This window comes from Chrysochloris asiatica, unplaced genomic scaffold (assembly GCF_000296735.1).
Source record: "Chrysochloris asiatica unplaced genomic scaffold, ChrAsi1.0 scaffold00003, whole genome shotgun sequence".
Lineage (NCBI taxonomy): Eukaryota > Metazoa > Chordata > Mammalia > Afrosoricida > Chrysochloridae > Chrysochloris > Chrysochloris asiatica.
This window is the reverse complement of record NW_006408521.1, coordinates 35,191,525-35,207,000: the sequence shown is the minus strand read 5'-3', so window position 1 is coordinate 35,207,000 and position 15,476 is coordinate 35,191,525. Positions and strand designations below refer to the sequence as shown.

The window sequence follows — 15,476 nt, the reverse complement described above, 5'->3', positions numbered from 1 at the left end:
CTGATTGTGTTTTGCTTAATTCATTCATAATTTTGAGGTCAGAGATTTACAAATAGCCTCTTTATACTGTTTATGCATTGAAGTACTTTGTTGTTTGAATAAAATAGGTAGACAACTGGAGCTCCTAATTGCTGCTTTTGCTGTTTCCTCTGTCACTGTCATTATAACTATGAAAAGCACTTATTTTGCACCTGTGATATCAGCATCTGTAGCCAAGTTACCATTTTAAGCAAAACCGAGCGATATCGATGCTATTGTTCTTGTTGGTTCCAACTCATAGTTACCTTATGTACAATGAAACCAAAGCCCGCCTCGTAGTACTTGCTGTATCTCAGCCCATTGCTGCTGTCACCATGCCAGTCCATCTCATGGAGAGTCTTGCCATGTTTCACACATTGATGTTGTTGTAGTGTGATGTTGTGTCAATTTGAATGCATAGCAACCCTATATTGGGTTTCCAAGAGTGGCTGGTGGGCTTGAACTGCTGATTTTGCAGCTACCAGTCCAGTGCTTATCCTCCAGCACCACACCAAGGCTCTTTCACACATTATAATGGCTTAATTTCAGCCCATGAATGACAAAGCACAGACAACATAAGTAAACATATAATGAGCAAAACTTAAAATTAGTACTGTTAATGTCGTAAAGTGCTGACAAGTCACTTTTGAGTCCTAGCAACCCTGTGTAGGGTTTCCGAGGAGTAGCTGGTGAATTTGTACCACTGGCCTCGTGGTTCAAGCCAACTTGGGGTCCAGTGCATTATTCCCACAGCGCCACACCAGGACTCCACTATTAACATTGTTATTGTTAAGTGCCATCTATTCAATTCCAACTCATAGAGACCCTGTATAGGGTTCCAAGGAGCAGCTGGTGAGCTTGAACTGCTGACCTTATGGTTCAAACCAACTTTGTAGTCTAGTGCATTAACCCACAGCGCCACACCAGGACTCCATACTGTTAACATTAGGAATCAAGAAATGATCCAAAGAAAGTACATGCCCAGAGATGATGAATCTGCCCTTAAAATTCTGCCTTATTTAACATGCAAATGGTGGAATTCCTAGAACATACCTAGGAAAAAATCTGGAAACAAGGTAATAGCAGGAGAGGCAGGATCAGAAAGCTATCTGCCAACCTTTGATAGAATCACATCAAGTAGCCATATGTTGAATCTGGAACAAGTCAAAGAGAGTGAAGATGCATTTAATTTTTGAAGACATGGAACTTTCAGAAGGACTAATCCTCCCAAAGAGAATAAGTGACGTATTTAAAATCTATAAATTGCATTTCGTGTTCATTTGTCACCTCTAGGAAAAGCAAATAAAATTTCTTCCTCCTCTCAAAGTGCATGATAAATGAGTGCTTAGAGTTGGGTGGCGGGCGTCTATGTCGCCATTATTGACTTTCTATGGAAAACAATTCATCTGCGACTGCATTCAGTGCAGTGTCTGCACACCCTGCAAGGCATAAGTAAACTGGTTCTAATCACTTGTGTGCTGATCTAAACAGAATAATTACTCTCCTATTAATGACAGACTTCTGCTCATCTTCACCCTTTTTAACTCCAAGTACAGCAGCAGAGATTTTCCAAGAGGACTTTGTTGTTGTTATGTGCTGTGGAGTCGGTTCCAACTCATAGTGACCCTGTACAGGGTTGCTGAGGCTGTAAATATTTATGGGAGCAGAAAGCCTCCTGTTTCTCCTGTGGAACAGCTGGTAGTTTCGAACTGCTGACCCTGAGATTAGCAGCCCAACTCGTAACCTCTACGCTACATATTCCAGGGGGCTTGGACTGCATTCAGCAGAGGGGAGGGATGAGAAGGACTCATTCATTCAAGCATTCATTCATCTTCTTATGAACTTACAAAGCTTTCTGGACCTACTGTAGACCAAGCTTTGTGCCAGGCAAACAATGACTACTCATTTAAGTTAGCTCACTTCAGGATTTGTACAAAGAGTGGACTCGAGCCTTTTATGAAATCCTCCTAAAATTCCATTATTCCAGTCATACTCAGGAACATAGAAAATTAAATACAGTAAAACATCCTTTATTCAAAGTTATTTTAAAGGGCTAGAGGGGCTAGGGAACCAGCCTAAACTAGCCAAACCAAAAGAAGACAGACCCACTGCTATGGTGGAAATTCTGAACTAACAATAGGTAGGAATTATTGGCCATGTTTAGAGAATGGAATTCTATTATTTTTGACGTATATTCATTAACTTTGGAGTCCTGGTGTGGTGCTGTGGGTTAATGTGCCAGACTGCAAAGCCATTTGAACTGCAAGATTGGCAGTTCAAGCTCACCAGCTCCTCCTCAGAAACCCTCTATAGGGTTTCTATGGGTCAGAACCTACTCGATGGCTTAACATCATGGTACTTAACAACAGCATTCATTAACTTCAACTTACTATTTTCAAAATATTTCCCAGTAGAAAGACTGTTTGGACTTTTTCCTTTATGTACAGCATCATTGGTGTCTGCAGACAAACTCATATTTCATATATAAATATTTTTTCTCAAGTAAATGAGTAATTTTCTATTTGGTGGTTTGCAGTTATGTGCCAAGGAGTCCGTTCCAACTTACAGCAATCCTGTACAGGGTTTCCGAGGCTGTAAATCTTTACGGGAGCAGAAAGCCTCATCTTCCTCCCGCAGAACAGCTGGTAGTTTCGAACTGCTGACCTTGGGGTTCATAGCCCTCTTTGTAACCACTATGCTACCAGAGTTCCTTCATTTTCTATTTAGACCTTGCTTAAATTGTGTATTTATTAATGAACATATTTCCCTTTTTTTGTCCTACAAAATAACAGGACACGCTTCAACCCATTTGAGGTAAAATTACTGAAGAATTTGAATTCACAGACTGGAATAATAAGGTTTCATTAATTCAATTAATAAGAATTAACTTAAGTGAATATTACATTTCAACTATTACACCAATCATAAATCAATAAATACAAAGTTTGTGGTTGAGTACATTATATACACCGTATATGTTAATACATGCATTTGTATGTTTACGGTTCCATTGAAGATGGCTATAGGCCATCACACTAAGTGAAGAAAATATCACAGAAACCTCAATCAATGACATGATATATAGATATGGACAAAGAAGTAACACATACAACATGGTTTAATACGTTGGAGTCATGGGATCATGAACAATTTTTTTTCACCCTTACACAGCTGTTTGTGAAATAAAAATGGCTAAGCAGAAATGGATCCAGACTAACCTGCTTGCTTTGAGTGGATTTGAGAGGAGATTTGAGGGAGGAACCATTGAAAGATTTGTATAATATACCAGACACACCTATCCTTCTTCAAAGGGGCATTTTCAACTATCTTCCATTATTTCCAAATGCCAAATGCCCAGCTGGAGGATTTCAGGTGAGAGTGACAGAGAAAAGAGGGGATTTTTAATACGTAGGAGAAGAATCAGTAAAGCCAGGAATTTTATTTCTATAATATTAAGTATCCGTATTATTGAAAATATTTGTGTTATCCTTCAAGCTCCACTCCTTTAATATTACCTGGATACAGAAACTCCATAGGTACAATCTGATGACCTAGGATAGAAACGAGCTATGTGGAGCTTGCCAAAAAGAATAATCCCAGTTGGTGGATATTCTGTGGGCCCCGGGGTGTTATTTTGATGAAACAGTCTGCCAGTAGAAGTGGGTGGTAAGATCTATACTCATGAGAAGAAAGGGAAGTTGGTTTGGGTTAACAGGGAAATAGAAAATCAGAGGGGTGGGAGGGACATCTTGCCTGAGACAATAGATGTTCTATAAAACTGAGCTTCTTTTATATTATCATGGAAATTACTTTTTGGCGGTAATGCAAAAAGGTTGTTATACATTATTGTTAATTGTGGTTGGGGAGACAAAGCTATATGATCATTTGGCTTATTTGTTATTCGAAAAATGACAGCTTTTATGTGCCAGCAAATATGAAATCACCTGGAAATAGTCTTGTGAATTTAGGAGCCACCTAAACGTCCTTGCTTAATGTAAACAATAGATTTTAATGAAGCCATGTGAGTTTATACTTAGCAGATTACCTGATGGCTCTGTCGTCAGCCATTCAATGATAGAACACTGTCTTCTGTGTGAATGCCAGGCAGGGAAGGCCATAACTTTGACAGAATTCACGGTTGGTGGGCCTTCGTGCCCTCGGAACTCAGTATGAGAAGCAATTAGTCTCCAAGTCCATGTGCACTTTCCATCATGCCCAGAGTGCAGTTGACAGCCACCGTGTCCCCTCTCCCTACATGCCCCTTTTCTTTTCTTTGAGAAGGAGAGGTTGAAAGACGGCAAGGGACTTTGAATTCATCCTTGGTAACATAAACACAGTTCAGGCTAAGTGTGTCTTGTACCAATCCTCATGTGTCATTTGCAGTGACAGGATACCATTTTCAAAGATGACATTAACTATTTGGAGGTTTTAATATGATTGCCTCCAAATGCCTGAGAAAGCTCTGTATGTTTGCCAGGCATTCTGCTCTTTTCAGACATAGCTCTTCTCGCTCTCTCTCTCCTTTTCTGGGAACTGCTGCATCCTTGCCTGGTAATCTTTAAACTCCGGGCTGCAGTGATTTCTCTTCATACAACCACGCATTAAGTACATCTTTCATGCTTCTCCGAACCAAACTCAGAGTGCCAATTAATAAGTTGATGGGGAAGAAGTCAATGGGTAGCATTAAGGCCACCTGTCTGGAGACATTAGATGCGCACTTTGACGGAATGAAAGGAGACCTGCAGAGACTCGAGAATGAGGTAGTTTATCACACGTTCCTAGAGTCATAAAGTGAGAGAATAAAAAACAGTTTTCAGAGCTGCTCCTCTGTCTCAGGCTTATTGTGGGCTGTTCACACAGCTCTAATGGAGAGTCGCCATCCCAGTGCGAGATGGAGAGCATCTGAAGCTGTGGGATTTGGTATGTTTCTATGGTCAGGAGGGACCAGTCACTGGAGAAGGATACCATGTTTGGTAAGGTGGAGGGTCAGAGAAAAAAAGGAAGACGCCCAGCAAGATGGATTGGCAAAGTTGCAGCACCCATGGGCTCAAGCGTGGCAACAATTGTGAGGTTGGCCCAGTACTGGGCAGAGTTTCATTCTGTTGTTCATAGGGTCGCTATGAGTTGGTACTGACTCAATGGCACCTAACAACAAGAAATGGGAGAAAGACCTGATAATCTGCTGCCACCAAGAATAAACCAAACCAAACCCAACCCACTGCCTTCAGGGTAATTCTGCCTCAGACTTAGCCTATAAGACAAAGTAGAACTGCCCCTTAGGGTTTCCTAAGCTATCCCCTTTATGGAAGGAGACAGCTACGTCTTCCTCCCATGGAGCAGCTGGTAGATTCGAACCACTCACCTTTCAATGAGTAGCCAAGTATTTAACCACCGCACAAGCAGAGTCCTTCCAGAGGAAAACTCTGTACACATCTACTCTGTCAAATGGCGTTTCTGTGAGTTGAAATCAGCTCGCTGGCACCTTGCAAAAACAATAAAAACACGTTCTTTAATCCATAGGTTAGAGATTGAAAAGAGCATCCCACCTCTCTCTGTGTGTAACTCTCATTCATATCTCCTCAGACTGTTACAGACATCTTTCCGAGCCTACATAGTTCCTCTGTAAACTCTTTGCACTCATTTGTTCATTCATTCACTTGGCATTCACTAGTATTTATTGAGACCATGATACATGCTGGGCTTTCGTGTTGCTGCTGGGAATACACTTGTGAACAAACAGACAACCCTATTCTCAAGGAGTTTACGTTCTAGTAGGGTGGATTACAGAAGACAAACAAATACATTGCATTGTAGGCTAGACGTTGATATGGGTCGTGGAGAGAAAATAGATCAGGATAAGGTGATTGGTTTTGAAGTGGAGAGAGACAAGCGTTTCCACTATGAATGAGCCTTTTGAGAGCTTTGTCTTTGACCCAAAACTCAAAAAATATGTCTCGGGGGAGGATAACACGGAACTTCATTGACATGGAACAAAAGAGCTTGAAGTAGAAGAGAAAAACAAATGAATTTCATCTTCTCTCTTTTTTCTACCATACCCACACAGACTGGCAAATCTTATTCTTTTATCTCCCCCAAATAGAAGACTGGGCATAGTAGGAAAGAGGATTGAGTCTGAAGGAATTGTTCCAGATCAAAGAAAGAACCTTAGAATGAAACAAGGGGACCTATGAGAAAGAAAAGAAAGCAAGTCTCTACTTCTTCCCTGGAGTCCTGCTGTGGCGCTGTGGGCAAATGTGTCAGGCTGCAAAGGTGTTTGAACTGCAAGGTCGGTGGTTCAAGCTCACCAACTGCTCCTTGAAAACCCTACAAAGGGTCACTATGGGTTGGAATTGACTCAGTGGCACTTAACAACAACAACTTCTTCCCCACCTTTTCCCCTTTCTTTCCTTAGTACAAATGGTTTCATAGCATTGGTCTAGGAAGGGAGACTCAACTAGCCCGAGTGGGGGGTCCTTGTTGGCCATGCATTCTTTGCTTGCCCTTTGACCCTCCTGTGTCAAAAATTGAGCTCATTTGCAAATTTTATGAATTTATGAACTAAGCTCTATGGATTTCTTTTCCCCCATTTTTTTTTTTTTACCTCCTGCAGATTATGTTACTCACAGATCCAGAGATTGAGAGCAGCTTGTTGATCAGCTCAGACGAAGGAGCCACCTATCAAAAGTACCGGCTCAACTTCTACATCCAGAGCTTGCTTTTCCACCCCAAGCAGGAGGACTGGATTCTGGCCTACAGTCAAGACCAAAAGGTGAGAGGCTTCCCTTACTTGACACAGCATGCCATGAGTCTTCAGGGGGAAATAAATCCCAACCAAAACAAACCCAGTGTTATCGAGTTAATTCCGATACTGTTGTTTAATCATCTCTATATTTCTCCTCAGTGATCATATTTTTGTTTTGCACGTTAGCCTGAATTCTGGGCCAGATCTACAAGGAAGGTGTATTGAGCAGTAAGCAAGATCTTAGGTTTCTGGTTTCAGTTATGTAAATTCTGAAACAGCATAAGAAATAAGGGTTCATGGGAGCCATCAAGGGAAGTGGTCGGGTCCCCTCAGAGCAAATGCCCTTCCAAGACTAAGACTCAAGGCGAATATACGAGCAGCAGGCATATGGTCTGGCTGGCGAACATGTTGGTCACCAATAAAGGGAAGGGAGGCAGAAACAGAAATGAAGTTGGGATCTAAGTCTGACCACATTCAATAGACTTCTGTGAACCCAGGAGGAGACCTGGATGGCCAGCAGTTACAGCAAGACCCAGGGACTCCTGGGCCCAGAGGCAGTGACATGGCCACAGAGGACAAGAGTAAAGAGTGAAGTGTCCAGCTGACATGAAGTGAGGGGAGATGCACAAGAACACCCATACTTTCAGACAGTACCCATTTGACTTGGCTTTGATGACTGGATGATCAGAACTTGACTAAAAGAAAAGGGAAGGGGGAAAAAAAAAGAGTAACCCACTACAGTTTGATGAACTTTACCTATATGTATGGATGTAGTAGCTCAAAAAAGGTAACAAATCTTTACAGCAAGGATCACTTCCACCCCCTTGGTACACAGGTTGACAGGGAAGGGCTACTTAGACATTGGTTACCCAAAATGGGAGGGGGGCGGCTATAAAGGAATGAAGTGACTGGCTTATAAGCTTTCAAGAGGGAGCCTAGTTTCTGACTGGGCAGGGGTAGGTAGAACCTTCACTGAATTATTTCCAATCTGTTGGGATCAGGCTGGCAAAAATAAATGGGGATAAGACTCTTGTGGTACAATAGTGAATAATTACCATCAGGACTGACTGTGAGGGTGGAAATGTAGAGGTAGATGGTTTTTTTTGTTTTGTTTTGTTTTTTGTTTTGACAAAAAGAGGGGAATGATTGATTTTGCAGCCCAGGAGCGGAGGTCTCTGGGACCATCAAGTGAGAAGAGCAGAGAGCGTGACCCTACCCAGAGAGGCAGTGACATCAGGCATGGAGACAGAGATGATGATGTGGACAGATGGAGTGTCTGGGGACAGGGGACTCAGGGAGGGAGAGGGGCTGTATGCTGACAGTTGGGAAGTGGGCCTGTGGGGTGTATCCTTTAGTTATTTGATGATGCATAGACAGGATTGTAATCATTGCAATAAGACAAAATATGATAGGATGAATGGAAAATTGATGTTCTCCCATGTAAACCCACATAATTCACAATAAAAACTTAAAAAAAAAAAAAGAAAGAAGGGTTATACTGTGGAGAATTCATCCTTAATTTAGATGCTTCAGACTATTAGGGTCCTCTAGCCCTCTCCAGTAGAATTCAAAACTGAGTTTTGTGTATGCTAAGTGGTAGACAATTTTCTAGGTGAAGGACCCATAGCTTTTCATAGACCCTTAAGGGGAAGCATGATCCCCTAGAATCTGACCCTAACTAGGGGTTTTCTGGAGTTCTAGCGTGGCACTCTAAAATAAGCACTGGCCTGCTAACTGCAAGGTTAACTGTTCAAACGCAACAGCCACTCCTTGGAAACCCTATACAGGGTCACCGTAAGTTGCAAACAGCTTGGTGGCACTTAACAACAACAAGAAATTTGCTAAACAATGAGTGGAGAGATGAGAGGAATAAGAATGATGTACATACATAACATTTATTAAAAATCTAGTTTATTATCAGACTTTTCTTCTCTTGCTAGTTGGGTTTATGTTCTCAAAATCCATGTCCTAAGAAACATTAAGTAAGGTTATGGTATGTAATGTATGCGTTCTATGAAATACCATTTAATAAACTGTGTTGTTGTTGTTAAGTGCCTTCAAGTCAGCTCCGACTAATGTATCTTCTGTATAGGATTTCCGAGAAGTGGCTAGTGGATTTGAACCATCGACCTTGCAGTTCAAACTGACCTTGTAGTCCAGGCATAATCTTGCAACGCCACACCAGGACTTCATTTGGCAGGAAGAATATAGTTTATAACACATTATATAGTCGACAGCTCTACTATAAACTGTAAGCAAGGCCCTACTGGTAGCATAGTAGGTTGGACTGCTAACCATAAGGTCAGAAGTTCAAATCTACCAGCTGCTTCATAGGAGAAATATGAGATTTTCAGTTCCTGTCAAGATTTACAGTCTTGGAAATCCTAAACAGGTTCCCTATAAATCAGAACTGACTCCACGGCATACAACCACCACACCACCACCTTTAAGAAACTTTTACATTCCGAAGTACAATATAAAGCTAGAAATAGCAAATTCAATTAAAAATAAGAGAGACAAAATATTCATAGAGGAAAGTGAGAGACTCACGCCATAAAATCCAACAGGGGAACTTCATGAAATGGTAGAATGCTCTTGATGAAATGCATCATTCATTCAAGTCATTGTGAGAATTCTGTACTGAGGAATCATGGGTTTAAAGTTACATGTATTTAAAGAAGTATCTGGCATGCATGACTGAGAGGATATTAAAGGGAAGACAAGGACATTGTGGAAGCAACTTCCCGAAGTCTCCATTACCATGAGCATTTTTGAAGAAGCAAATTAAAATTCTTAGCATTAGAGTTTTATTCGTGCTGCCCTTCCTGCCAAATAAAATGCACATTAAGCCTAAAAATAGAAAGGATTTACAATTAGTATTTTTTCCCCTTGAGCGGCCTGGCTACCCTTTCAGCAGAATGTACAGTTTCATTCCTGGAGTCAAGCCATGGTGCATCTGGTCCAGGATGGTGCCGCTAGCAAAGGCAAGGGCTGAGTGGCTCGGGACACACAGTATTAGTTGTTTAATCCATGAGGTTATTGTCTTTTGTTTGAGAGTTGCTTCATTTTATTCCCTGATGCTAGAGGCACGGTAAGAGCCAGATTAACCAGGTGCCTTGAAAACTCTACATCTCTGCAGTACTGCCGCAGGAGATGCTCAGAAATGTAACCCTTCAAACAGTTCACGTCCCTGCACGTCAAATGGTGCCTCCGCTAATCACTGTGGCTAAGCAGGCAGCCCTGTGGAATGACGACATCTAGACTGTAGCCCCAAATCAACCAGTAACAGTGAACAATGCTTGTAGTTGTCTTCCTCTGCTTTAAAATTGCTTTTCTATGAATTATTATAATTGCAGGCATGTACTACCAATGAACTTGGGCAACAACAAAAAAATTAAACTACACTACCACAGCAATAAGGACTTCTGGTAGTGTAGTGATTATGAGTTGGGCTGCCAACCTCAAGGTCAGCAATTCGAAACTACCAGCGATTCCATGGGAGAAAGATGAGGCGTTCTGCTCCCGTAAAGATTTGTAGCCTCGGAAACCCTGTGCAGGGACACTATGAGTCGGAACCGACTACACGGTACTTAACGACAACTACAGCAATGGGTTTTGGATTTGTGTAAGACACTTTGCATGGTACAAAGTTGATGTTAAAAAAAAAAAAAAAAATGCCATCAAGAAGCTTTCAATCCACCTTGGAAGAGTAGATGAATATATATGAGCTCACCAGTATTCAAAGTAAGGCCAACAAAGCAGTGATCTGACAGACATATCATAGATTCCCAATCAAAGTTGCCTGTGTGAATTATATGAAAAAATGGTAGCACAGAAGTTCAGGAGATGGAGATCGAGCAATCTCTTTGCTCTAAAGTTATTATGAAATGATCTCACCCAGATCTTAAAGAATATATAGGATTTTTGTTAGGGTGGGGTGTGTCATTACAGAAAAATAATGACATGAACAATCATATAAAGTTAAAAAACTAGAACATGTTTACAGGACTGTGAAATTGTCTATTTGGCTTCAACTGAAATTTGGGAAATTTGAACTGAAGAGTAATCTGCTCAGAGCCATACATTATAAGAGTTAGTATGATGGTAATTTAAGAATAAACTGTAGTCACATGACGCTAAAACCAAGAAGACCAGTGTGGATGTGATTCCAGGAGTCCTGACTGAACATTTCAACCAGAGAGCATCTTTTGTGACCGGAACCCCTGCCATCATAGTGACCTTATAGGACCGAGTAGAACTACCCCTAGGATTCCCAAGGCTCTATGCTTCTGCCTTTATGGAAACTGCCACATCTTTCTCTTGGAGCAACTGGTAAGTTTGAACTACTGACTGTTAGCAGTCAGGTTCTTTAACCTTAGAACTACCAAGCCTCTTGGTGACTAAATTTCCAGAAAAAATCCTGTTATTTTAGATCTGGAAGAGGCTTTTATGGTCTTTTCATCTATATTTAGGGAACTAAACCTCTGAAAAGTTATGCAGTTTGCCCAAAGGAAAAGCTACTAACTTCTATCACGTATGGAAGTTCTATGAATGGAATAAAGCTTTACATAGAATTGGAAAGGTTTGTCATTCTTGGGGGTGATCTCTTGGGATTAACAGATGAGGAGAGGCCAACCTTTTTTGCTGATGCTCAGTTTCTCTAGGAGAGAAAGAAGGAGAAATCACACTGGAGAAAAACATTGCGGATCACCTACTAATATTAATACAGGGCTAATATGGAGTGTGGGTCAAAGAAAAGCTCCATATCTCAAGACCTTGAATCACAGAATGAGAAGTGAGGCATTAGTTGGGAGGTGAGTGGACACCAATCGTCAGAGGAGCCATTAGTTGATGGCATTGTCTGGAAGTCAAGTTGAGAGGGGCTGTGACCCCTCAGGTGGGTCAGTGATACGGAAATAATAGCTGGCAATCACTCCTGAATCATGAAGCTTTTAGCACTGATGAGATGCAGTTCTGGGCACCAAGAAGGCCTGTGCTGCTACTGGTAGGGCAGTGACTGTATGTGCCCAGGGAACAGGAACGTTTATTCTTCCATGAAGTATTAATCATCAGTTTCTCTGTGATGGCTACAATTACTGCTGCTTTTGGTACAGAACTCCAAACTAAGACCAAAGCTTGATGCTAGAATTCACATTGTGGGGTGCTGTTTTACATCACATTCTGCTGAACAGAATCCTCAGCCTAAAGGAACTGTCTCTTCCAAAGTACCTTGTTGAGGTGACATTTCATTCCAAACTCCCTGGTGATGAAAGTTGATTCCTCTTTCCTTCTCCCTTCGTGTATTTGTCATCTTAGTCTTTTCAAGCATGGTCTCCTTCTTTGAGACTTTTGGTTGTTTTTCTTAGTTGATTCCAGCTGTAGGCAAGCCCCTTGTGTGCAGAATACAACTGTTCTTCCATACTCTTATCAAAGCCTGTCTTCACCAGACCTGTCTTCCAAATATGGGTCTGGGTAAGTTTGAACTACTAACCTTTTTGGCTAATAGTTAAGTGCTTAACCTTTTGGGCTCAGAGCTGTGGCATTGCTCTTTATTTCTTCAGTTAAAGAAGGCCCTGTGGACAGACAGTACATATAAGCCCTGTGGGTTACCGTACTCTGCTTTGACCCCATTTTACCTTGGATGCTTAAACATCCAGTGGAGCTTGATTGCTGGATTGATAGATGTGAGCAGTTTAAGGATGCAGATCGTTTCCCTGAGCCATTTCCAGCCCAGTATAGGGTTTTACTGGATATCACGTCTATGGAAGAATTGTTGTTGTTGTTACTGTTATGTGCCGTGGAGTCGGTTCAGACTCATAGCGACCCTGTACAGCGTTTCCGAGGCTGTAAATCTTTACAGGAGGAGAAAGCCATATCTTTCTCCTGTGGAACAGCTGGTAGTTTTGAGCAGCTGACCTTGCGGTTCACAGTCCGATTCATAACCACTATGCTACCAGAGAGTAGCCTTTTTGCCTTTTTTTTTTTTTTTAAATAAACTTACTCTTAACCAGGAACAAGTATCTATGGCCACATGCCCTCAGAATAGACAAACTCAGGATGTTTTGATATTTCATTTTATTTATTTCTTAGAGAAAGACATTTATTTGTGATATTCAACACTCATGTAGTTTCTGAATGGTGACGTGCACTTGAGTGGTCATGTAGCTCCCCAGGCATGACTCGAATGAATGACTGACAGGGACAGTTCGAAGTCTTTTTCTGGTTGACATTCTTAAAGAAGTAGCCTGGCTACATGCATAGTCCTGACCCCAGACTTAATGAGGATAGAAAGAAGAATTCAATTTCTTGGTCTCTGAAGTATCTATTCAGTCCAATGCTTTTATGAAAAGTTCTGAAATTTCCAGAAAAATCGCCCTGATAGCTATTATGGAAATTCCATGTCAAATTGGCAGAGGAATACTAGACATGTAAAAATACCTTCCTTAGATTTCTTTTAAAGCAACAGGAAATCACTTCTGGAGTGGAGACTCTGAAGACTCCCCTAGCATTTACTAAAAGAAAGCACCTATGTCTTGCTTTCCTTTATTTAAAAAGTTCTCTGTCATTGAAGAGACAGATTGAGGATCACCATTAAACTAGTCATCCTGTCACTCTTTGTTTCTTTGCATTCTTCTTGTTGCTTTGGAAGGTGGACAGCTAGGAGTAAGGAGCTAGAGTCTTTCATTGTATTGCTAGTTTTTTGCTCCATTTTTGCCTCAATACAGGAAACTACCCAAGAAAGGTTTAGCAGCAGGCTGAGTCTGCCAGATTACATCTTGATTTTAATTTGGCAATAAACTAGTGTACAAACTGTGCTATAAAACATTGCTTCCAATGGCATCTCTCAGTCTGTCTTAAAACACCTCACTAAACATGATGTGTTGGGAAACATTTGAAATGAGAGAAAACAAAGAGCAGATGTGACTGAATCAAGAGAAAAATATAAGAATATACAGAGATCCCAGCTTTGTCACCTGTTCTGGGGCCCTGGGATTGGGACCTTTCCATTGGAGGCATCAGTGATTCAATTGAGAAAAGTCTTGCCTTTGATGCAGGAGGTCCAGATTCAATTCTCAGCCAGTGCATCTCATGGGCAGCCACCCCCCTCTCTCAGTGGATCTCATGGTGCCGTGAACTTCCAATTTAAGACTTAGATGTGTACTTCTAAAACGTAGCCAATGAAAGCCCTTTCATCCCAGTGGTCCAGTCTGCAGGGTCTAATGGGAGTCACAGAGAGTTTGCAGGAGCATTTGTGAAGGGGAGAGTCCAAGATACTGTGAAACCAATCGGAGAACTTCTGGCCTCAGGCTACTGAGGAGGTCTAGAGCAGAGGCCTCTTGTTCTGGTGACCTTGCTAACGGGAGCATCTCGTGAGACCAGCTCTGGAGAAGGGACTGCTGCCAAGACCATGAGCAAGTGGGACCTCTGGTCTCCTGCCCTATACAATTTTATTCATACCCTTTCTGTTGTTCCAGTCCATGAACTCAATTCTACATAGACAGGCAAGTGATATAAATGAAACAAAAAGCTGGGACTGAGCTGTGTTGGAATGAGGGGCAGATGGTACTTTAGAAGGGTTGGGGTCTTTTGCTAAGTTGCAGTATGACCTTATTGGCATAGAGAATTGTGAGTCCAACGTTGTTAGACCATTAGGGAAGCAATTCAATTTTTGTAGAAATGTGATATTTTCTTATTTTAAGTGTTACAAATCATTAAAACTTTCAAACGAGCAAGCAAACAAATGAAAATAAAACCCCAAATCAAACAAATACATAGCAGGCAGACTTCATCTTCTGCTCTGTTTTAACCCTCAGATCACTTTTGAACCATGGATCAAAAGGAAATTTAGCTTTCAGGAATTAGTCAGACTTCTTGAGCTGCCTTTGCCAACCTATTTTCTGAGGCATTTACTTCTTTCCTTCCCACATTCTTTCTTTTAATATTGCCTATCTCTTTTCCTCTTCTTTCTTTCTTATCATCTTTACTTTTCTACTATTCATGCATCTATCTCTCTGCTGATTTTTGAGAGGGTGGTAAATTTTCTTATGATTTTAAGAAACAAAATCCAACTAAGTGATGAATTCTGTGGTGGGAGAGCAGTTTGTTGGACCAACTTTCACTATGTGGCAATCCTAGGAGGTAGCAGCTTTCACAATTCTACATGATCTTAGGGAAAACAGGTTTCCATAAGGGAGGTTCTGTTCACAAATAATTAAGAACCTAAATATTTAAGTCAACATTCCTTATAGAAATGAGGAAGGCTTACTTTGAGTTAAAATCATATACAGATCGAAATGGAAAAATATACTGGTATTGTGCTTGAGAGCCAAAGACAGGCATCTGGTGACTTGTATAAAAGTAGATAATAAACAATGGGGCATTATTTTAGTTTTCTCCATTCTTTCTCTCTACCAGTCCTTCAATTTTATCTATACAGCTTCATACTTATTTCTTCAACATGGTTTTCCCATATTATTTGTATTTTTCTCACTCTGCCCTAACAGAGAGGAGTAGCTTATCATGACTGCTTTGAGCATCAGGCAGTCCTTAGGAAACAGTGACCTCTTCTAAAAACTTAGTGGTACTGATTTCTTCCCATTGGTAGACAGTGAATAATCTGGGTAACAACATCGCTCTGTAGTCTGTCAAACTTTGTCACTGTCTTTGTGATCATCAACTGTCCACTTAGCTTTAGTTTCTCCATCTTTACGTTCTC

At 41.1% G+C, this 15,476-nt stretch overlaps 1 protein-coding gene across 3 annotated transcripts in view; it reads left to right on the top strand.

Annotated features, from left to right (window-relative positions):
* Nucleotides 1-15,476, top strand: part of SORCS1 (sortilin-related VPS10 domain containing receptor 1) — a 749,465-nt gene that overhangs the window by 476,910 nt on the left and 257,079 nt on the right. For all 3 annotated transcript variants that reach the window (XM_006831326.1, XM_006831324.1, XM_006831325.1), the window contains exon 4: nucleotides 6,629-6,787. In XM_006831326.1, the coding sequence (XP_006831389.1) occupies nucleotides 6,629-6,787 (159 nt within the window). The remainder of the gene's footprint in view (nucleotides 1-6,628; nucleotides 6,788-15,476) is intronic.